Source organism: Hoplias malabaricus, chromosome 5 (assembly GCF_029633855.1).
Source record: "Hoplias malabaricus isolate fHopMal1 chromosome 5, fHopMal1.hap1, whole genome shotgun sequence".
NCBI lineage: Eukaryota > Metazoa > Chordata > Actinopteri > Characiformes > Erythrinidae > Hoplias > Hoplias malabaricus.
The window spans coordinates 51,470,542-51,495,869 of record NC_089804.1 but is presented as its reverse complement, the minus strand read 5'-3'; the positions used below and the strand labels follow the sequence as shown (position 1 = coordinate 51,495,869).

The window sequence follows — 25,328 nt, the reverse complement described above, 5'->3', positions numbered from 1 at the left end:
ATTTATTCAGCAAACCTTGATGGGATAATTTTATAACTGCTGATTCACTCATTTCCCAGATTTATCTCTAAAGTGGTTTGGTGGTCTGGCCTCTGTAGTGAAAGGTAGTTTCTCTAAAGTTCTCCAACTTGGCTGATGGTGTTCCATGGACTGAGACATGCACAGTAATTGACCATGCAAGAGTTGTTCCATTTTTCTATAGTGTTTCTAATGCGTTTACAAGAAAGACCTCGGCATTGAAGAGAGAGACTTCATTGCTTGACTGTAGAGCATATCACAGTATTAGCAGTCCAGGTAATAAAGATTTCAGATGACTACAGGCTGCACATCTGGTTTCAAGGCCCAGATTTGAATTACTCTACTTTAGAGCTGGACAAAAATTGATATCACAATATATTTCCAAATTTCAGTCAATACGATATAATTCCAATGTCGAAATGAGCAATAAAAAAGCCAGAGAAAAACTTCCACGAACTGAAAGCAACATGACATCACCGTCAAACAACAACCTCTTGGCTTTGTCAATGTTAATACTTTTAAACTAAATAAAAATTTAAAATTGAGTGCAGTGAACTGATGGCAGTGCCCTGTGATGACTAGTAGTCAGTGACAGATGCTGTAAATAATGTATATTGAAAAAGTGTATAAAAAATATCATTTTTAATGTAAACATTTTATATTGTGATATATATTGATAGTGCATTATTGTCCAGCCCTAGTCTACTCTAAACCTTTGTTTCTCCAGTCTCAAATTAAGCTAAACCTAGAACTGAAAACGCTTTTAAATCGTACAATTCAGCCCCGGACTAAATTACTTACTCCATGTCCATTATACTAAACTTTATAAATATATATTTTCACAGATTGCCACAGCAGTGAAGTTCTTGCAGAACCCAAAAGTTCTTCAGAGCCCCTTGGCGACCAGAAAATCTTTTTTGAAGAAAAAAGGTGAGTGGTTTTTACGGAAAATGAAGTACATAATGACAGATGTATTAGTTTGTATCACTTGATTTGTGGCAAAAAGAGTAATGTCCATTGGTCACTGGGGTAAAATGCTCATCTGCTGAGGTCATTTGCTTTTAAGGGTGAAAGGTCGATGCCATGGTTTCATGCCCCGAGGGGTCAGCTAGGGGTCGATTTTGCTGCAGAGAGCTTGATCTCAGCTGTGGGGGATAAATGACCTACTAGTTGGGATGCTTCTTTGGGAAACAGAAAATTAATATTGACAAACTCTCCTGTACTTTCAATGGAATTGTCAATTATGCTACCTCCCAGCATTTTAAGGCTTTTACTTAATTTAGCTGTTATCATAAATATTAAAGCACTGGAATGCATTGGAACATTTTATCGACCGCAAGGCCAATGTGTTGTGAGCATACATATGCATTCACTCTAAATTCAGAGCTGTTTAGGTGTTTATCAATAAATGTGTGTGATGTATGCCACGCCATGCGTCAAACCAGTATTCACTAATCTTTGCTCCGAGTCGGAAAAGGAGACAGGATGATAATAAATGTGCTTTTCAGATTCTCCTGTTTTAGAATTAAGTGGAAAATAGAAAATTCACTTTATACTGTTCACAATGTATTAATAATGCAGTTGTTTGTTTGTTGTTTACAGTTTTGTGTGTTGAAATCTAAGGTAATTCTGAATAATCTAAATCATGTAGAGGTATTTTCATGTTGTAAATGGCATAAGCCAAATCTGATTTTAAGAGAAAGCTTTCAAAGGGAAATCTGTTATGAAAAAACTAATGATATTTGAAGATGTTAAGGGAATTTTCCATGTTTCTGGATATTGCCTTTAGCATTTCATTAAAATGTGTTTCTTAGGAATTATGCTAATGGTTTGTCTGTACAGGAGGCACCTATCCCTGCATCAAATACTGTAGTTAATAATAATTCAGCCTTTAACTTTTCTGTAAAGAGCTTTCTCGTCAAATATTTTTCCTTTCATTTCCTGACTTAAATTCTTGTGTTCTTTTGGGACTAATTAATGATAAAAGCAGGAAGATTTTGGCCTCCGCCTGTGCCAAAGGAAGTCAGTGAATACTGAGCTTAAAAGCTCCACAACCAGAAGATGTAACACGAGACAAAAATCTATATTTGCCGACTGGTCTCGTTCACATTGCCAGCCTGTTCTGAATACCTTGTATCTCCAGAATTTCCCCTCATCAGTGCTTCCTGTTAGCAACCGGTCAGTTTATTTATCATTAAACATGCTTCTTCTGAACTGATAAAACTGAGGGTGGATTATTAATTCCTTTAAACGATTTAAGTTAGACATGGTGATGTCTCAATCCACTGGATAGTCCTGTAATTGTGGGGGATCTGGTTTAGGTTTAAAACACATCCATTGGCTATTTATATTTAGATGCTTTTTTCTCTCACTCTATTTTTGCCCATGTTTTAAAGGTGGCATAAAAAAACAGGGTGGCAGTGTCCATTTTTGGGGCCAACAAATAGATTTGGCTTCATGTCATTACATGCACACAGTGCCAGAGTTTTCCTTTCATTGTGACCTCTCCTAAAGTCAGCAGTGGACCCTAATGGGAAACAGTGAATCCAGGACTATCATAGCAATGTGCCCCCAGGGTGTGCTTGAGCTTCAATAGATCTATAAGCTTAAAGACTCAGGCACATGACATTGCTATTCTAAGCTGGTGATGTGGGTGTTTTTAGTTTTGTTTTTTCTTTTCATTTTTGTGTGATCCTTTGTCCTTATCATTAAAGGAGATCGCAATTTTCAGGTCGCTAGTCTTTTAATGACCGGTCCTTGGAAATGAAGTTATTTATACAACTGCTTGGGCATGATACCGTTTCATTTGTTCACTTGTCTTTCAAATGTTTCCATTCTGATGTAAGTTTCAGTCGAGTGGGTTAAACAGCTGTGACAGTAAATAAACGTGTATATATGGAAATTGTGGCTGTGTCAATTTGCACAGCTTCTTCTTGATGAGGTTTGGAGATCTGCTGCCGGCTGATGTCATGGTGTCACAGTAACCCCTCATAATTTTGATTGTGGATCTGCAATTAGCCTCCTTCGGTTTTGGATAAGGACTTCTCACCGTGAGTTATGTCTCTGAATAGCGCAGTCTTACAAGTGAGCTCTCTGTAAATTTGCATGTTGTGGAAAATCGCCTTGTGTCAGCAAAAGGCCATTTCTACAGCGCCTCACCTTGAACAATGTAATTATGTCACAACGTTGTATCACTTTGAAAGCAACTTGTGCAATTTGAAGGGTACGAGGGAGGGAGACTAATCTGGAGGCAGAGTGCTGAGTAATCGTAAGCCAATTTCACGTTATTAAATTTCACACAAAATTTCACCTTTTTTTCCCAGAGCCCTGCTGAGTTCACAGAAGCAATTCAGGCAAGCGAGCTCCTCCTCATGTTGTTGCTGTAACCTTTTTAAGGGGTTTTTTTTGTGGGGGGAGGTGGGTGGATTTTTCACTGGAAGCAGAAATTTAGTTTGATTGGCATATTTCATATTAAAACATGCCTTAAATACAGTAGCAGAAATGACAGCTTGATGGCTTTGAGGGTGACCTTTAATTTTCTCTGTTTATAGCTAATACCCCTTTATTAGGGTTAGGGTTAAGCCAAGGGCATCGTAATATGATCTAAACATAGAATTAACCATGAAACAAGTTCTGTCTGCTATATTTGTTTTAATTATGCATGGTGCATAAGTTTCTGCACATGCCTGCCTTGCGACTCTAGCTTGTATGCAGTGTTTAACTGGAAATAGTATCTGCATCATTTGAATTTGAGGATACGATTACATTGTTGTTACTCTGTAGCCACAACATGAGCTTACATTGGAATCTAAGATTGTGCTTGTTGATTATTCCTTTTGCCTTTCAAAGTGCTAACACTTTCTCAGTACATCATATTTATGTATCTTTACCACAGTGTTTTGTCTACCGGTGCTCGCACAGACGAAATCACAGTTCCACACTATAAACCTCCCCCGACCCCTGAGCACCCTCTATAAACCACTTCAGTTTTCAGCTCAATCACATCCCCAAAATAACAGAGAAATGTCCATCTTAATTTCTAATACACTTTAATGTCATATTTATGTAAATATTTTCTGGTTTTGCTCTGTATTAACAGCTAGAAATGTCAAAGCTCACATAAAATAAAACAATACCATCTCGTGGTGGAGTGGGATTTAAATTGGATTCCTCCAGCAGGCAGCCTTAGAGGCGGGCAGCTGATGAAGGGGAAAATAGGCAGCACTTTGATTACATGTTGCAGGATCTTTACACAATAATCTCTCCTCTACATATTATTTACATGCACCGTAACACACTAATCTGCACTGAAGGATACCTTTCTTATCTCTCAGTTATTCAGAGGAGAGATCTACCTTCTTGCAGTAAATGTGTAGGAATAAGTGCTGATGTTTTCCTGGCGTTGGACAGTGAATTACTTTGTGGAATGCAGACTAATTCATGTTGTTACTGTCTGAAATGACTTTCAACTGCACTCATGTCAGTGCATGTTTTTTTCTGATCCTTGCAGCATGTTCTTACAAAAATGATACTTTTATTTCTATAATAGATCCTCTAACATCTGTAATAAAGCAGCTTTTTATTTGAGAGATCTGAAATCATGTATGGAACATAGCATATGGGTGTATTTTCTCTTCATGTATTATGAACTTTTGCATGTTAATTTGCTCATTGTGTTTCTAGCAGGTATGTGTGCTGCTAAAGGTTATAAATAGGTTGCTTCGTTATTAAATCTATAGTTGCATGCCAGTGTTTGAGTGCCCTTCTTGAATGAATTATTTTTACTGATATTATATTAAAAATCAATTAAATGTCATCGTTTCCCTCCATATATTATTCAGCAAATAAACAGTAAATTAAAATGTGCAGATGAGCGTGCGATGATAGTGTTAACATTCTTATCACTTTAAAATCAACAAAAACATTTTGCAAACTTTTGCATACAGCTGAATATCTCCAGAACATGGGGCTGATTTGCACAAGCTGGCACAAAAGGGTCATTTTCATCTGTTGTTCCTGGCAGATGTTATCAGTGCCTCCTAAACTTGTTTGTTTTAAATGCATGCCAGCGCTTGAAGCAGACTCAAATTCCAGCATTTTTAAACATTTAACCTTGCAGTCTCGAAACGCTCTTTCCTATGCGGAATCGATCAAGATCTTGTCACCTAGAAATCCAGTCACATGCTCCACGGATTTGAAGGTTGGCTTCGTGTGAAGGTTGTCCATGTGAACTTTGAAACAGCAGGTTCATGTTGCTTCATTTTAGTGGCCTAGTGGATCTCTGACCCCTCTAGTGTTCTTCATTGTAGTCGTTTCATTATGGCGAAGGGTCACACAGGACACAGGAGCAGAGCACCCACGCTATAATGCTGCTCATGCCGTGAAGGAAAGGATATGGTTCATCATTCTGGATATTAATAGGACGGTGTTTGCAAGTGAGGTTATGCGACTCACCTCTTGGACAAAAATGGCAATGACCAAGGCCTGTGCAGAAGGCAAAGGGATTGATGTGGTTATAAATTACTCCACGGCGCCACCTAGCCCCGTTCCTCTCTCACTTTGTCATCAGCGGAGGGCGATAAAACAGGGAAATGAGAGCAGAGTCCCCCTTTTTTTAATACATAAATGAATACGCTATGAGAGTGGTCATTATTTAGGGCATGTGATTGTACTGCGGCGGCTCCGTTGTAGGGGACACAGACTTGTCATGCGGCATTTTTTCGTGTGAACAGCTGCGCGTAGAACAGGTTAAAGTCACTCCCTGACTCTATGTAACCTACTGACCTCCATCTATTTATGACCTGTGACACTTTTTATTTATTTTATTATTATTTTTTTAAATTTCATATTCAAAATGTGAGCAATATTCGCTCAAGGGCAGCTTGATCGTTCAGGCCTTGCAGACCAATAAAACAGCTTTCACCTTTTAGCACCCAAAATATTTTAGTAAGCAATTTTATAATTGGCTGTCCGAGCCTGTGCTTAACCCATAAATTTCAGAAGTGCCAGAATTGGAGAATCTCGCTTTATGATTGGCTGTGTCGCCTCATCACCTTAGAAGAAAAAAAAAAAGGCAAAAGAAAAAACAGCCAGAAAAAATAAGAGCCCAGAAAATAGAGCTGTAAATAATACGACGAGCAATGGGTTTTCCTTTAAATAAATACCGATCAGGTTTATGTTGAAAGACAATAGAAAACGTAGCCCAGATATGCAGTTTACAGTATTTATAGCTGTAATATCGAGGTGCCACCACCGTAATTTCATGCCCCAATGAGAATGGCAAGGTCAAAGTAAATGCTTCGGCTGAGCATGTGCTAATACGGCGACTCATAAACAGGCGCCGCGTGTATCAGGTGCACCAAATAATACAGTATAATGAAATACAGAATAGCTTTCCATTATTGTTCTTTTTTACGGTGTCATCATTAGGTGTAATTTATGTCTTAAAAAAATTCATCTCCCAGCAGGTCGATCCGAAATGGGGGGCCCAGGAGGTCATTCTACAGGTTTTGGAAACTGTAATAAATTTCAGATTCTCCATTTGTGTCCTTTTCCTTTTATATGTAAAATTCACCCTCACCTTGTTGTCTTTCTTTTCAAATTGGATCTCAAAGGGCTTTTTATTTGTCGTCTCATTTTCTTGACAATAATGGCATCAGAGGCAACAAAATAGCTGACGGAGCCTAAAATTGACAAGAAAAAGCGAATGTGTTAATGAATTTGCATCTATCTAATTTTGATGCACATCAGAAGCCTTTGTAGTTTGGTGCCCGTTCCTATTTAAGAATTCAAATGATGTTACGGATATGTACATATTTGTTTATTATGATATCTTTAGAAAACGGGGCCTCTCACTCCAAGGTTAATGTATGAACTTCCCAGGAGTGTCTCTGTCTCTCTCTCCTGCTGTAGGTGATCGGGCTCAGGGAGGAGGAAGGAGGGAGGGGGACGGGGGGGTTTCTGTCTCATTCAATAGTCTGCCACCAAGCAGTCTGCTGTGGTCAGATGAATGGTGAGTCCAGGGACACATTATTGCTTATTGGACAGTGCAGACTGACTGCACCAGCTCAGCACATGGCTGCAGCTGCTTCCTGGCACTCGCCTGCCACGCAAGACAGGATGACCAATATTTGACTTAAATTATTCAACAATTTTCATGGCCGTTTTAGTCCCTGAGAGCTAACCACCTCCCGACCCCACCCCCTCTCTCCCTCAGCCCATGCGTTCAGTGGATTTTAAAAGATTCTCCTCATGCCTTTGACCTTAACCCGGAGATTTCTGAAAGAGTGATAAAAGTGAGCAAATGGCCATTTTAATGAAAATGGTGGTGTTATAAATTTCATTAATACGCCCTCTGATGGGTTGTGAGTCTACATCTTTACTCAGAGCTCTTCTCTTTTTAAAATTAGGCCCAGGAACTAGATTCTGCAATGATTTGGCAAGCATTTGTGTTGTCCATGAAATAAATTCCCAATGCTCTGAGTTTGATCCACTTCAGATAAAAGTTACATTTCAGTCTGGGGTTGTCAAAGTTAATTTTCAGTTAAAACCAATTTAAATAGCAGTATGTTTTTTGCTGGACAATGTACTGTATGTCGTTTTTGAGGGGGAACTTTGCTACTGTGTAGTTTTAGCAATAACAAGCATAACAACTTTATTCAAACTATGCGGTACAGTGACTGACAAAAACTGCCATATTTATGCACACAGTATCTGCACGTGTTCAGATGTGAAGACAGAAATGTAAATTATCCTGAAAACCTGTCCAATTAAAGCAGACGGGTGGGTTGTGAACAGTTGTTTTAGGAAAGTGCCAGCGTTTTTATATATATATATATATATATATATATATATATATAATCTACATACATGTATGCAGTGTTATTAATGGCATTGTAATGTTTGATTACATATTTAGAGATTAGTTAATTAATTTAATTGAAATATGATTTACTGAATCGAACGGATGTCATCTGTTTGGTTGCAACTTTTATTTATTTATTTATTTATTTTTATATATATATATATATATATATATATATTTAAAAGCCAGCACATATAATATGAAAGAATGGCAATGTTTATTATGAGCTGTGATGGAAATCAGAACAATAACAAAGTAAAACAGCTTTAAAAATATAAAATGAAGCATTGTGTGAAAGTCTACTTTTAAAAGTGTCAGTATTTCACATTGTGTGTGCTTAATATTAAACCATCCCCCTTTTTTATTGTTAGCTTCTGTGTAATCCTGTAGTGTATTAATAAATGATCGTATATATTGATTTGCATGTGTACCACCTAATAATATTTGTCACCTGTTTAATTCACTCTGTATTTGTTTGGTACTCTTTGCTTTTTATTAACTGACAAAATGTATTATCCCGCCTTTAGTGTAGCTCTTCAATTTGGAAGACACTGTGTATTTCTGTGTATGTAGGCCTTGAATATTGTACCCAGCTGACAGCAGACAGGGCAGAACAGGCAGAGTCTCTGTTCACTGCCAAGCTCTTAGCTCTTTGTGCGCTGTTTAAGCACATGTGCCACTGGCATTTGCCACATTTATGATATGTGTATTACAGCACAAAAACAGCTCGCTGTCTGCTCTTTAAACAGCTCAATTTGGAGCAAAGCTCAGCCTTTTGGCTCCCTGGCAGGCAGCAGTCGTATGAAAGCATGTGGAGTAGAGTGGTGAAATGCCCAGGGGGACGTCTCCAGTAAACAACACTCATACCAAGGCTGCTGAGAGAGAGAGAGAGACCACAGATCACCGAGATGTGTAGCTAAACACACAATGACAGAAATGACGTTCTCCAGTCTGCTGTGGACAAACAAAGGTCACCGAGGGAGTGGATGTAGTATTATACAGAGCATGTATAAAAGTGATAGTTTAACTCTCACTTTGATGGGGGCTGTATCCTTTTAAAAACCAGCAGCTCTAAATGGGCACGATTTGTTTTTTATGTGCCAATTGTGGTGGCAGCCTATAATGTTTTCACCACATTTATGTGTTCATTAAATGTCCAAAGCTCAGCTCTCGCTGTATGAATAGACAGTCTCCCAAGGCCTTTGCCTTTTTCACACATTGGTGCATGCAGTTTTGGCTCTTTGTTTGCTTTCGAATTGCTTAATAAAGACAAGACACAGACCACTGGCTGCATGAGGTGTTGGAAATAACCCCCCCTCCCCACCCCCCCTGTATTTTCCACAAAAGGAAATGTTAAAATTAGATTTTTTTTTCCGCACCCTCCCCTGTCATTTTCCATCAGGGACCTCTATGCAATTTAATCATGACTAAAATCATTAAAAAAGATCTGAAGATTAGATTATATTGGCATTTGCAAAATTATGTAATACATTTACATTACAATGAAGAAATTAAAATAATGCATTTTATCTGTCTGGGGTTTGGAAGAGCTCCACCTGGGGAAATAAGACGGCTAGAAATGGACGGGTTCTATTCTCACTGTAGTGGGCTGCCAGTAATGGAGAAGATCTCCACAGTGCCAGGCAGACCCGTCTTTAGACCTCTAGAGCTGATTCTTGTTATTATTCCTAATACCTGCAATGAGCTTGACCTAGTTTATGTAAACGTCGTTGCTTATAGGCAAGTTGCACACACCTGTGATGTCTAGTGTCCAGCATCGGAAGAACAGCAATTTTCCCTTGTGTCCTTCTCATGAATTACTGGGCCTTGGTTTTCAGAGTGTGACTCGTGTTTGCTCCACTGTGTTCTTCTGATTGTGCTTTTCCACAGTAATTTACGTTAGCCTTTACAGTGCAACTTGAGGTTGGTTTTGATTGCTCTCTTTACGCAGGTTTGACCGATGAGGAGGTAGAGCTGGCCATCCACCGCTCGGGCAGCACAGAGGACACATTAGTTCGGACTCCAGTGGGACACCCACATATCATCCAAGGCGCTCCGCTGGCTCCTGTGCCCTACAGTAAGTATTACGTTACCAATCAATATGTAAATAATTTCCTTTGTTTGAATAGGTTTCTTCATTCCAGTAATTAGCTCTGTTCCCTAAATTCACTGTTCTATCTGGACGTCTTATTTTGCAGCACATGGCCTGCAGTGGTAGTTTGATTAAGGTTGTGACCACTCACATACAGCAGTGTGTTGCATTGACAAACAGACAATAAGTATAAATACTTATTATTTAGCAATGTACATCCAGGTTTAGCCATGTGTCATTTCACAGTGCCGTTTTTACAGAAAGAAGTGAATGCACAAATCCAAAAATTAAATTGTGTAATAAAGGAGAAGTTGCTATGAAAAAAACTGACTCTGAAAAAACACAGACACCGCATTCCAGCATTTAACGTGGTGGAATTTGTGTAGTGGCAGGTGTATATGCTTGAACATACCAGCAATGGTGGCAGGTAAATAAAAATAACATATACAAAGAAATAATGCAATATTTTGAGAGAGATTTGGGACATTCTGCATTGCAGACGGAATCATGGGTTTGTGTGTTTTGCTCTGACACATTAATGATCACACTCTGAGGCAACTGAGGCAGCTTCCACACAGAACACTAACTAATGACGAAGAGTTAAAAGGGAATCACCTCAGGTCAGTAGCCTTGTAACAAATAAACAAAATAGTGGCATTATATCGCAGGAGTCGAGGCCAAAAACGCAAAGGTAGATAACATTTTTTTAATGAGAGTGTAGAAAACTGTCAATTGAGATTCCTGTGACTGGTTGGATTACAAAGAGACAGGTCAGACAATGTTTTGTTCAGTATGTAATCAACATGCTTCTAATGCCAAGAAGAGACCAAATAGTTTAATTGTTGGGACTAAAAATCTAAAATTGGAAGCTGTATAAGACCCTGAATCTTTAAGGTAAGAAAAATCAGGCCCAGAGGACCTGGCTGTGATTAAGGCATATACCAGGCAATTAATTTTGTGTGTGTGTGTGTGTGTGTGCATGCGTGTGTGTGTGCATGCAAGAATGGCAGTAGTTTAAATATTTACCTCATGAAATGAAAAATCCTATTTACCTAAATAATCCTGCTTGAATTTTATAGATCTTGTTATTTCCCACATGCTGCTGATTAAAACAAGAAAGTAGCAGATAAAGAAAAAACAAATGGAGCAGCTGCTAGATCTATGAATCTACTCGCCGCAGTGGACAAAAAGTTAGCTTCTAGTTGGTTCTAGATATATTGCTGCTGTGATAGTGTGAACAGAGCTCTGTTCTGGATGAGGGACCACCGTAACAAACCCTCTCAGTGTTAATGCTGTCGCTTATCGCTCCCAGTTTACACTGCAGTGAAATACGTCAGTCCAAAAAGCACTGAAGTCATAAGTGGTTGTAGAAGCGCCTCCAAGTGTGTGCTCTTCATGCTGAAATCTCAACAATGTACAGTCCATGTGCGCCATTATATGGATCCCATCATTCTGTTCTAGGTTAGCTTATAGTAGTGGATGACCTCCCATTTGCGTAGATCTGTAATTAATTCCCCTACACCGGGTGACAGTGTGGGCCATGTGATATGGTGCCCACTCCATCACGGCAATCTCCTGCACGTGGCAGCAGGGCTGGTCAGGGAAAGGCCCTGCTCCAACCTGTATCTTTATTACCTCGCAGGGTTATGAGTGCCGCACTGGCCGCTGATTTACCAATGCAGAATGAAGTCCGCGTAATGCTTAACCCGTATGACAATGATTCCAGATGTATTCCACCCTCATTTATTGCCACACTGTCCTTGACTCCCCAGCATCTCATGTTTTGTAATGAAAGCACTGTTGATGGGATGGCCGTGTAGTTAGGCTCCAAGCTGACTCTTGTGGGGGGTTTTATATCAAAACGGCTATAAGAGAAGTGCATAATGAGGTGAGAGCTGGGGAGTCTTGTACGGGGGTCAGGCTGAAAAGAGGGGGCTACCTCTCTTTGATGTCCTTGTTATGGGGACGATGCACAGAGACCTGCATCCATCTCTGTCGGAGTAATGGATACTCTGATCTCTATTTTCAGCCAGCAGAAGGACAGTAGGGCCTTCTCTGAACCCAATAAATTTGAGAGGAGATTGGAAAAAGGGGAAATGGGGCTCATGCTCGCACCTTAAGTGACCAAATGAAAAGTACTGTTAAGGAGTGGAGGAGGAGACGGCATTCAAGTGCTGGAGAAACTCTGTTCGGACCTCGTTTGAAGAGGACGGCCTAGTCAGGGACAGATCCGCTCAAGGACCCAACGTCCCACAAAGCTCTACACTCATCCGTCCTCTACAAGCTATCACCAGCAACTCTAGGAAAAGCAACAAGGAGCAAAGAGTGGCTGTCCACTAAATGTACCATATGGTTCAGTTAAGGCTGTGTTTACAATAAACTAAGGAATGAGGAGGGGAAAAGAAGGCTTTGATGGGTATTTTGTTGACATGCCCACGGGCATTGGACATCACCTGAAATCACCCTCGAACAAACCCGGCTTTGTGAATGACTGTTGGCTTTTTTGTTGCATGTCAGATCACGCAGGATGTCATCAAATATTACAGTCATCTGCTCATTCAAGCATGGCCACCTGTTTTTCTCAAATACACTGGAATGTAGCCTTAAAAAAATAGAACCAGATTCACTTGTAATCTATTAGAGGGCTCGTTTATTTGTATTCAGTAGAGCAGATTCAGACAAATTACTGCAACACACCTGTTCCCCAGGCTCAGTATGTTACAAAATGGAGCATTTTGTATCTGACATGTTGACCTGCCACAGCCAGACTTGCCTTAATTACTTCTCTGCTTAGTCTACGGTTATTTGCATGATAATTTTTACCTATTGCCTGGGCTTTCCCACAGTGAAAATTGCAGCTTTGGCGTGAGCGTGAATAACCGCTTTTGGCAAAAGTGTGACCTTCGTGAACAAACAAATTCCCATTTGAACTCTCTCAGAGCCGATCCATTATATTATTTCTGGGAATGGATAAATATGGCAGTTTTGGGCTGATGCCCAAATTTGTATTTGTATTGACAATGCCAATACATTCATGATTCTAAAACCATAAATTGCATTGAATTACTAAGCTATGTTACATTTGTAAATGGATACAAAAGCAGTGTTATTTAAATATGCAGAAAAAATAGACCAGTTTCACTGCATTGTTAATTTAGAGTAATCAGCTGTAAGAAATATCAGTCTTCAGAACAATGTGGATAAATGTTAGCTGATATCTGTGTGATTGTTCTTTGGGTCACTGTCAACTGGAAAACCCCACAGTCTAGCCACAGTACAACATGTGAGTACTCTGAAAAGACAGCAGTTATCTAATTATCAGAATTATATTGTCATCAATGATTAGCATTTTCCAGCTTCTTATAACTTACTCTTATGAAATTATGGAGTACAAATAAGTAGTTGTTGAGGAAAACCATGAAAAAGCCATATTCTTATTTTATATATTATTTTAATAGCTCTAGCCAGGTTTAATGTAATCTATAAAACAGTGCTGTTATGTAAAAATATATTTCATGTTATATAAGACTAGTGCTAATGTGATTCATAATCCATCTAAAATGATTGACAATGATCAATGTCAGACTATTTTTTTTTTTTTTTTTTTTTTTTTTTTTATTTATTTATTTTTTGTCTTATCTATTGGCCCTGTTTTTGTGTGTGTGTGTTATAGAATGATGTTTTTTTCTGGGTCAGATGTGTCTTTCTGAAATTGACTATAAGATGACGTGGGAGTCATTGATGTGGCGTGTGTTTCCTGACAGATAGTGCTCAATTCAAGTTCACGCTTCACCATGCTTTAGTGTACACTGTGTGTGAAAATATACTATTCCTGTGCTGCTTTGTGTAATTCTCATCATGATACGTTTGTTACAGCTGTACCAATTTTCAGTGGCTTGCAGACATTTTTAATAGGGACTTTCCACCATGCTTAGTCACTACAGTACAGAATACCTTTTTTCACCCATAGTTCAGTGAAGCTCTCCGTTTGTATCTTGGTTGTATTGTTGCTTATAATGTTTCATGAAAGAAGTTAGAAATGGACTTTTCAGTGCTCTCTCAATCTATTAAAGTGTTAAATATCTTGAAACTTGTTTTCTCTTCATTATTAATGTAGATAAAGTAGAAGTGAGGTCTCCTGGTGTTTACAAGTCCAGGAGCTAGACTGAAGTCCTTGTGTTTAGACAGTGGCAGGGTATCAGCAGGTCACATTTATGATTTCCAGTGTGTAGGACCTGGGTTGATGTGGAAAAAGCATCACTTTGGATTAAGATGGTTCCCCCTTTTCACCTTTGCTGCTAGCACTATGCTGTACTTTGTATGATGATGGTGTCTCTTGTCAGTGTCTGCTGTGTTTGTGTGTTTCTCTGCAGGTCCCCCTGGTTACAGATGGAGAGACTACGGTGCCCTGGCCATCATCATGGCAGGAATGGCCTTTGGCTTCCATCACCTCTACCGGGTATGTTCCTACAAGCACTAAAATATTTCCCAGTTTATAACCCTTTTATAAGCTCCTCTGTCTGCAGATTCTGGCATTCTATTTTGTATTTCCTATTTTTTATTTTTTAGGATTCTGGCACAGCTCCTGTTTTAATGGAGTATGTGGTTATTTTACAGGGAGGCTGGACCTGTGTGTGTGTGTGTATGTGTGTATTACTGTGACTTACTGCCAGTCTTCTCTGCACCATGAGCTCATCTCCAATCCCTTTTTCATCATTTCACTTTGCTTTTCCCAAAAAAACCCAGAGCCAGACTCTTTGATTTCTACCCTCCAAAAACACCAACCCAGGCCTGTTCATTGAGGGGAGACCCCGTTACTGAGGAACCGTAATCCCACACCGGCCGCAGGGGCATGTGGACTCCATTACTGGCTTTTATAGATGCAGGAACACAAGGCCCGGGCCTTTTCACTATGAGCTGTGCTGGGTTGTAGTACTCCCATGATGTCATGCTTAGGAGTGCATGACTGTACGCATGTTGGAGTGTGTGTGTGTGTGTGCGCGCATGTGTGTGTATTGTTTTTATGCATTTTCAGGACCAAAATGCAATGACTATAGAAAAAAATGGGAAATTTACATTGTTAATTCATTTGTTAAAATGATACAAAAATGAGAGGTTTAGAATAATGGTAGTACATTCGTATGTACAAAATATATAGGTGGGACTTTAATAATATCAATGTAATAACAGCAGAAATCAGAGACCATCCAAGTGAGCATATTAAATACAAAAACATTATTATATGATATCAGATATTTTTGACACTGTAGTGTTCACTGATCAGCCACAAAAAGAATAACATTACTGATAGGAAAACTGAATAACATCGTTAGTCTCATTTTAGTAGGTGTCAAGGGCTGGGATGCATTAGATAGGAAATGAAAATCAATGTGTTGAAAGCTGGGAAAATGAACAAATGTAAGAATCCCAAGTAAAGGTGACAACTATTGACACCTATATTCAGTGTTACACATTTCACTTCTTATTTGTTTTTAATCTTGTGGCTGATCAATTTGTATATGGACCTACTTACATATGCTACATATATATGTTACATGTGGGACCCATTATTATTCCACACTTAAATATATTATACTTATGGGTCAGGGAAGTCCTGTGACTGTAAAGAAACAAGTGTGTGTGTGTGTGTGAGTGAAGTCAGAGGGCTGATCGGCTGTGTTCTGGTCAGTGGGTGGGTTTGGCGTCAGCGTGTGTAGCGACTGCTCTGAGCCTCCTCCAGCTCGGCCACTTCAGTCAGCCTCCACTCTGCTGCTGTCAGCATACACACAGCCCTATAAAGTTCTGCAGCTCCAGAACCATTATTAATGTGAGGGTTAAAATCTGTTTGGGGACAGCTCCACAGAGAAGGACACTTTTTTCCACATGACATGGGGAATCTGAGTTTTTCCGTTTAGAAGCAAAGTCTGGTTTAGTCACCACTCTTGAAAACATAAATCACAGGATCTTTTTAGTTTAGAATCACTTTATTTTTTGAGGTAGGGGTGTACCAGTGTAATAGTGAACATGACCACACATAATATACATTATAACATCTTATGGAAACTGGAATTCTGTGGGTGTGTTTGGACTTATTTGTAGCTTTGTCCTTTATGGTCCAGACCAAACCAATGATGCGTGGTTCGCTTAGAGTTTACACTGTGTTGAGTTAACACAGCAGCAACAAAAAAATCACAGCTGATTTGAAAGGACTTTATGCAGATTTTTGGTATTTGTTTGAACATTTTCACCAAACTTGGGGGTTGTCTTTTTCCTGTCTGATTCAATTTGCAATTTTTTTATTGATTAAAGCAACACTAAGTAGTATATTTATTTTACAATTACAGCTTCAAAATGTCGTTGTTATATTTCAAAACAGTGCTGTAAATGTGAATTACACTCTGCAGCCGTGGGGGAGTGTAGGAGCCAAAATACCTAATCTTACTTACTGTTGCTTTAATTTGTGTTTATCTGAATTTTAATTCCTTTTACAGCATATTATTTAAAACTTAAATTTGAAGGATACTAGTATCCTATTAGATTAATTTTATATATGTTTACATAACAAAATTGGGTTAAACGGAATAGTGTTGATTTTCTTTCCTTTCTCTTCAGCTGTGTGCTGTCAGTCTCTAGGGTGGGTGTGTGTGTGTGTGTGTGTGTGTGTGTGTGTGTGTGTGTGTGTGTGTGTGTGTGTGTGTGTGTGTTGGGCTGGCTGCAGGCATGTTATTCCCTGGTGCGAGTGCTCTCACTGCTGTCATGTCACAGGAGCTGCCTCCATATGCCCCGCGCTCGGCCCATCCTTTATTTATGCTATAGAGCACGGAGTAAACACTGCTCACAGCAGCCCTCTTATTAATTACCCGCCACTGACACTCATTTAATCTTTTTCAACTTAAAAGTGTTTATTACTTCTGCCCGTGTCAACAACCCTTGTGCCGCTGTGAAAACCTGCTCAGGCCAACTGTTCCCTTGCACCACACAAAGCCACTCTACTATTCAAGAGTTTGGAGTCTGTTACCATGGTAATAGCTTTTTCTTCAGTTATACATTTATATTGTTTTTATTTTTTAGAATATTTAATATATTATTAGATATTTCAAGTTTTTTTTTTTATTATTACAACATGTACACTGATCAGCCACAACAATAAAACCACTACCAAGTAAATAGCATTGCTAAGCTTGTTGACAGTCCGGAATGTGCTGGGACATATTAGGCAGCAAGGAACATTCTGTTCCTGAAGACGCATTGGAAGCAAGGAAACGTTAGGATTGGAGTGACTTTAACAGGAACAAGTTCTGATGCCTGAATCAGAGCATCTCTAAATTAACAGGTTATGTGGGGTGGTTAGTACCTACAAAATATGATCTAAGTTAAGTACAACTGGTGAACTGGCGACAGTGTCATGGGCTGTGTAGCTGCAAACTGTCCACCTCCAAGTGTCTAACTTGGGGATGTAAACATCAGAACTTGGACCTAGGTGACCTGGTCTGGAGAATCATGTTTTATTTCCCATTATGTAGATTTCCAACAGCCTCAGCATTGCTTACCTAGGGGTGAGGCCAGATTCATGCACACAACTTGTGGCTGAGACTATAGTGCCTGTGGCTACTGCGATATTTAAGGTGGTACTGGAAATTTGGAACAAAAGACACCAAATAAGCAACTGAATTCAGCTTCATATCACAGAGCGTTAGTGGTGGGTGGTAATACATGATTGTAGAATTCTGTTTAAGGCATGAGGAAAATAAGGAATTTAACTTTGTCCATAAAAGTCCAAAAGCTCTGATATCACTGCAGACTGGCAGCAGAGCCCCACTGAAGCACTGCTATTTTTGTGTTCTGATGACGTATCAGGCTCTTGAATTGTCGCCATGTTTTGAAGGGGAATATATTAACCACTGCACGAGATAACACTCGAAAACATTAATAAATGGCATTTACTCAACTATAGGTACTGGATTACACAGGACACAGTGGGTCAGAGCTGTTTTGGCTGCACAAGTGAGACATATACATTATTAGGCGGGTGGTTTTATTGTTATGGCATACATACAAATTTCAGGTCTTTATTGCTCTCATACCAATGGAAAACATTGAATGGTGGAGTGTCAGAGCAAGCTGTTCCAGCTCTGATGGATCTAATGTTACTTCCCTTGCCATGTTTGATAAGAAAAAGATTTTTAAAGATGGACTATATTTGGTCCTATGAGGTTCGATGCAGATTGAATAAGCAACCATTGTCTCAGGCTCTGGATGTGTTGGCCCTCGACCTGTCTGCTCAGTCTGGGTGTAGGAACGTGGTGTTGAACAAGGCTTAAGTTTGACAAGCAATTGTCCTCAGGAGGTGACACTCTGCAATGGAGCAGCCAGGCTGTGGGCAAAAAGGCTTAATGAAGTTGAACCCAAAGTCATGCCCCATTGCTTAATTCTTGGCCTGTGTGTCAGCCATTGAGTTAAATAGCAGTGGATGAAGTGAGTAAACCACAAGACTTTCCACAGGGAGTGAGTAAAGGAAGGAGAAAAAAACACTTTTGCTTTTTTAAATGTGGTCATAAGCATGTTAATTATACGTCTAAATGCATGACTCTGGCCAAACATGCTCCTATATACCGCTGAGATGATTTAAAATGTATTATTCCACACTTCCTTTTTTTTCTTTCTTTCTTTCTAATTTTTTTGCTAATGCCTCCATTGTAAACCAGCCAAGGGTTCCGTCCGGTTTACTGAACCCGGCGAGAGTCCGTGTTGCTTTTCTGTTCGTTCCCATTTAGAGAAAAGCAGCAGATCTGTGTCCCTTTGTGGGCGTGTGGCTGCTAAACATGCCCTCGCCCGTGGCCCTGTTTTCCCCCGTTCCTGAGAGGAATTCTAATAGCGTGTCATGTTTTTAATTGCAGAAATACATCCTTCCCCTCATTATGGGCAGCAAAGAGGACAAGAAGCATCTGCAGAGGATCGAGAGCAGCATCATCGAGATGAGTGGCACGCTGACACAGACAGGTGAAGATTAATATCTTCATCACTTTTTCCTCCTTAACATTTTCCTTCATTTATCTGTCGCCAAAATCTGCTCACATTTTACAAATGACGGTCCTGTCATTTCGCTTTAATTTGAAATTGCTTGTTTACTGTCAGCTCAGCCTCAATTAATTACGTTTCGCTGAAAAGCTCTTAACCTCAGAATATTAATGAGGGGAAGGGGAATGACAACGTTTTTTTCTTTCTGTTTTTTTTTTTTTAATATTTTTTTTTTCTTTGTAACTGCATGGTTAGAAAGTTCATTTTAATTTTGGCCGCGCTGGTGCGGCTCCCTGGCTGGAGCCGGTGATTAAGTGTGCAGTGACAGGTGCGACTTGTGCCTTGGACAGGTGAGGAATCTGAGCTTGGCTGTCAGAGAGAGAGAGAGAGAGAGAGATGCCCTCCCCCCTCCCTCCCCACTCTCACGCTTTTCACTGCCGTAATTAAAATAGCCAGCGACCATGAAAGCGGGACACTTCCCAGAGAAACTTTAGTCTTGTTAGTGTGCTGTTCACTCTGCAGCTCTGCTACACTTGTGTGTAAACGGAGACTAGGCCTCAATGCTGTTTAGAAGTTTGCAGTTCTGTGCGATCTTCTCTAACTGGCAAGCATTAGAATCTGAGTAACTTTGAAGCAGGTTTTGTTGAGTATTCCCAGTAGTTACTACCTGCGTTTCTGTGCTCAAGAGGAGTTTGAAATGGGTGGATTTTGACCGTTTGAGGGCGGGGTCAGGGAGGTTTCTCTCAGTGGATGCTACTGGCAAGTCTCTTTGTTCGGCGACTGCCCGCCTCATCTCACCTCGTACTGTCGATGGTGAAATGTTAAAACTTGCAGGATTTTGTTCTCCAATAATCCTGTTGCTGATTTAAAAGAACACTATTTTACCTTAAAACTTCAGCTTCAAAATCATTGTGATACTTCACTGTGCTGTAATACGGAGAACAGAGCCTCTGTTGTTGCTTCTCCCCATTTTCTTTCATTGCCCCCCACTCCAACCCCAATGAAATGTTTGTGGTCTGTGTATTTTTGCAAATTCCATAAGAGACTCAGTGTTGTTGCCTTCCAGAGATTTTCTCTAAACAATTTAGTATTACACACAAAGTAAATTTTAATTTTAAATGGTTATGAAATGTTCTGACAGCGGTGATGTGGTGTGGTTCTGTGAGCGAGTCCGTATTATTAGTGTTGGTTTTGAAAATAAATTAGTTATAAGTACGCCAATGTGTGATTCCTTGATGACCTATACTAGCTTATCCGTGGTAGATGGGCATCTTGGCCCAGTATTGGGACTACAGCCTCTTTTATGATTTTTTATTATTATTATTTTTTAAATGCTTATTGCTGTTGTGTTTTATTTCCTTTGATAGTGTAAAGTCCTGTTCACCAAAATCATCCTCCAGTGCGTGTTATACTTAAGGCGTGCACTTTTTCCCTATTAGCCCTAACATTTTATGATTGTATCTTTCCTAATATGATACATTTCAGTTAATATTTTGTCAGTTTATCTGGTTGGGGATTTGATGCCCACTTTTGGAATATGATCAGTTCTGCAGTCAATTATATTGATTTTTTAGTTTTTTATGAGTGTTCAGTGTCAGTGTTCCTCATTTTTGATGCTTTTACCTGAATATAGCTGTATATTGATGATGGTTTGAGTCTTTTTCATAATGAAAATTTGTCAAAACTGTGTTTCTTTGCATAGAACCTCACATCTATTATTAATCATCAGAATGGATTTGTCAGAGTCAAGATAGTTTCTGTACACTATTGATTTTTTTTATTTTTTTTAAACGGTGAAAACAAATATTGCATTTGTACTTGGACAAAAGGGCCATGTTGTTGATTAAGGAAAGTCTGGTGCCACTTTTGTCCCAACTATTGTTTTATGATCCGTCAAAAACGCATGTAATGACCTAAAAAACAATCACTTGAAGTTATTAAACGGGTTGGATGAAATCAGTTTATCATTAAAGTATCAGACAGAAAGAGATTTTACTGATTTTATAAGTGTACATATTATTTACACTTTGTTTTGGCAACTGTCAATTTTAATCTTTCCTTGTGGCTGTGTTGTTGTAAGCTGGGTTGGGGAGTGCCTGAGGAAACCTTCTGAATTGTTAGCCGTTGCGTGCAAGCTTAGTGTGGCTTTCATTATCTGATTAACAAATGAGCTCTTTCATTGTCATTTTGGTTCATATATGCAAAAAAAATCCTACCTCTTCTCCTGTTTTGTCATCTTCTATTTGGCTTTACAATAATTCCTGCTTTGTTTAGGGTCACGTTGGACATTTCAGTGACAAAGGCAGGCCTTGATGTTATGCTGATTTACCTTCTAATTATATAAAGCACATATCTCTCTCGCTCTCACTCTCTCCTCTCTTCCCCTCAATTTGTTTTTCTTTTTTCATTGCCTCTCTCTTTCTCACACACACACACATTCATAACACTTTCCCTCCCCCCTTCTTTTTGTTTGTTTGTCATTCTGTGTCATTTGCTGTGCCTCTTGCCATCTTATTTTCATTCTTTCTTTTTCTTTCTCTCACTCTGGTTGTTTTCTTTGTGTTTTTCTATCCCTCTAACATTCTCTTGCTCTCTCTGACTCTTTTTATCATTATTACTTTGTCTCACTCTCAATCTCTTTTACTCTGTTTTTATCTCTCAATCTCTTACACGATCTTAATCTCACTATCACTCATCTTTTTGTTCTCTCTCTCTCCCCATCTCTCACCCTCAACCCATTTTTATCTTTCTCTCTCACTTTCTCTTCCTCTCTCTCTCTCTCTCCCTCTCTCTCTCTCCCTCCCTCCCTCCCTCTCTCTCTCTCTCTCTCTCTCTCTCTCTCTCTCTCTCTCTCTCTCTCTCTCTCTCTCTCTCTCTCTCTCTCTCTCTCTCTCTCTCTCTCTCTCTCTCTCTCTCTCTCTCTCTCTCTCTCTCTCTCTCTCTCCCTGAGTAGCCCACCTTTCCTCAGTTAGTCAGTCACTCAGTCAGTCATGCTGCTGATCTAATTTGCTGTGGCTGCAGTAGCCAAGCTGCTATTGTAGTTAATGACTGTTTCAGTTAACAGTTGGGAGAGGGTTGCAATTACAGAGTGAGTTTCCCCCTCTCCTCACAACATGAGTAATAGCAACTGACTGCCTCTCTTGCCAATTGCCCGCACCCTTTGTTAAAGTTCATGTATTTCTCCAGTGCCGGGCACGATGAAACGATGTGTCCCTTTGAATGCGGCCGCATTTGTTTCTCTCCCTCTCTCTCTTCTCTCTCTCTCTCTCTCTCTCTCACCCCCCCCCCCTTCCCCACCTTGTCTCCTATTATGATTTCCCTGCAACTTTGCACAGACAATTAATGAATGGGTCCTGGATGCACTTCAGCACACACAGAGGCTGTAATGGAATTGTGCTGCCTGTTTGGCCCCTTTGTCAGTGGAGAGCATATTGGTGACCAGCTGGCCATTAAAAAAACAGAGAGGCATGGACATATGTAGTTTACAGTATATTGAGGTATTTACTGAATAATTTACGCAACACACACTGTGCGGTTCCTTACACCAGCTGGGAGACCACTTGCAGCTTCTCAGATTCACCCACTCACTTTTTTTCAAAGACGGGGCTTGTTTCGAAAAAGCCGGTGTGAATGGCAGCATTATAACTCACATTCAGCTCCTGAGTTCACAATGTGTGCAATTTCGGAGCAGTTGCCACTATCATGAAAGTAAGACCAGAACAGCTGTAGGGTCTGTTAACTCTGCTGCGTAGAAAACACGTCTGGGCAGTGTCATAATAGAGTATGATTATTGTCATCGTTTATATTGAGATTAAAAAAAAAAAACTGGGGCTTGTATCCTTGATTAAAAAGACTTTGTGTTTCTTGCATTTGTTCTTTAATATGAAGCACAAACAACATTGACTACTGCAGCTGTTTTAAGACCACCACACATTAAATCAGGAAGGCAGATTATAAACTCAACAACTGCAGTAGTTGATCATTTGAACAAAGCAGCTGTGTGAATGGACCAATAAAAATGCTCTGGAAATCTTTATACATTCTTTTCTACTTAAAGGCTAAGCACCACTTAATGGACCTCCATGAATATTTCACATTATTGTAGTTACTGACATATATAAGTATGAATTAAAATGAAAATAGCTGCTTAATTTGCTTTAAAACTGACAATTTTATTAAATTGACAGAAAAACCCGAGCTCGCTACGGAAATTCTTGAACGCAACCGTGACGTCACTGGTGGACAACAGCTGAACAACGCCGCGGTAAAACACCGTTATGACTGACTGTTATGACAGTATCTAGCTAAATAACCAACATTATTCATGACAATAGCCTAGCAATAAGCTAAACTCAAATGTAGAGGTACCGTTATTCTTATGTGATCGAAGTCGTAGCCGAGTATAATCTGAGCCACCGAGTTTAGCAAGTCAAGCTAACGTTAACTAACACCAACTAAAACAGGCAAAGTGAGTGTCCTTACCCTGTTTACCTCCATGTTACAGAGGCTCTTGAACACCTTTCGTTGGTGTCCTTATATGCCCATATTGTTGGAAAAGCGCCAGTGAAATGAGCTACAGATTACGGAGTGAGCGGATGGTCCTTTCCAAAGTGCCCGTTTAAAGTTACAAGTTTAGTCCATTTTCTGGATATTTTGGGATCTTTGGCCATTTGTGCACAGATGTCCCACTGTACATTGAATGATTGCAGCCAAAAACAACACACCTTTTCATCAATTTGCATTAAATTAAGTGCAACTTCTAGAGTTGTTGTCCACCATCTACGTCACAGGCAAGACGCCTATTAGAGTTTCCGGGGGGTGGACCAACGGTCTTTTAAACATTATTGCTTTAATTAGTAAGAAATAACATGTTTTCTGACTATCAATAAACACAAGTTAGGAACTCAAATTCCACTGTATTTATTTGTTTGACACTTTCATATCGCTGGTGCTTAGCCTTTAAGAAGTTTAAGGTTTTTCCTTTAACGTTACTATTATGGAGTTCCATGTTTTTCTTTAAACAGGAACCATATCTGATGATTTCTTCATGACCACACGTTTGCACGTTCACTATAAAATATATTGAGTATAAAACAGTGAATTGCGAATTGTGATTCTATATTTTTAATTACGTGTTGCTGAACTGTTAGCAGTTACAAGGTGCTGAACCTTCTTTATATACAGAGGATGTTTATTATTCAGTATAAGAATTCGCCAACAGTAATGTTCTCTGTGTGAGTCCGGTTCAGCAGTCAGGTGATTGTAATCAGGGGATTGCTGTCCAGCTTAGTGGCTGGCTAATTTGCTCTCGTAAGCATCTGAAGGGACCCTATAGAGTCATCTGTGAGACTTGCGAGCTCTTTTGCATTAATACCCTTTCATTTTCCTCACCATTCTTGTGGCACGTCAGTTTATCTGAGCCATGTCGTGAAGCAGGCAGCAGAGAAAGAACACATGTAATGTGCCCCAACTTGCGTGTTAAAAAGCTGTTTCTGTGAAAGGAAAGCCCTGTAACCGTGCAGTGGAGAGCCAACAGTCGGCAGCTAATAATATCTGTTGATGTTAATCCAATTAGAGTTGATTTAACACTTTACAGAGCATGATTTATAGAGGCGTTTATTGGTTTTCTGTAACATAATCAGTTTGGAAACTTAATGCATTGTTTGGGAATGCATGTGTGACTGGAAGCAGGGGGAGAGCAACTTGTGCTCTGGGTTATTTGAAATGATACCCCCATTAATAACACCAACTCTTGGCCTGTTAGCGCTGTTTTTCCTGGGCTTTCTCTGATCCTCGGGATCGTCTCAACCTGGCAATAATACAATCTTCAGAGTCGATGGAAAATGAGCTATATTTACTCAGATTAGTGAGGACACTTTGTCTAGCCTCCTCCGCAGGCTCCCAAATGAGGGGATTTTTTTTTCTCCGGCTTGTTGATTGTTTGGAGAGTTTGAGAGAGACTAACCCATGCTAATGGAGGTTTAGAGACGGTGGGCTGATACAAGATCAGACACTGGTGATTAATCATGAACAAATGTAGTCGTCTTCTATTACTGACAGAGAGGGAAGCAGAGCAGAACAGAAAGCTCTGAGCACTGTGAACAAAATAAAATCTAGGGTGGAGTGTATTTGAATATGTTTTTTATTTGATTTATTACTTTTATTTTCTGTCCCTGTATTGAAATTGAAAATAACTACAGGCATGCCCTTGATTGCCAATGGTCCCCAAAATCTTAAACCATTCATCACAAACTCTTTGAATACCCCCCTCACTTCCTCATGACTTCTCAGTCATGAAACCATTCACCTGTTTTGTGTTTTTTTTCCTCTGTGTTG

At 39.6% G+C, this 25,328-nt stretch overlaps 1 protein-coding gene across 2 annotated transcripts in view; it reads left to right on the top strand.

The window, feature by feature from the left end:
• Nucleotides 1-25,328, top strand: part of pex14 (peroxisomal biogenesis factor 14) — a 70,910-nt gene that overhangs the window by 33,364 nt on the left and 12,218 nt on the right. For both annotated transcript variants that reach the window (XM_066671631.1, XM_066671630.1), the window contains exons 3-6: nt 864-948; nt 9,834-9,959; nt 14,348-14,433; nt 18,872-18,974. In XM_066671631.1, coding sequence (XP_066527728.1) covers nt 864-948; nt 9,834-9,959; nt 14,348-14,433; nt 18,872-18,974 — 400 coding nt within the window. The remainder of the gene's footprint in view (nt 1-863; nt 949-9,833; nt 9,960-14,347; nt 14,434-18,871; nt 18,975-25,328) is intronic.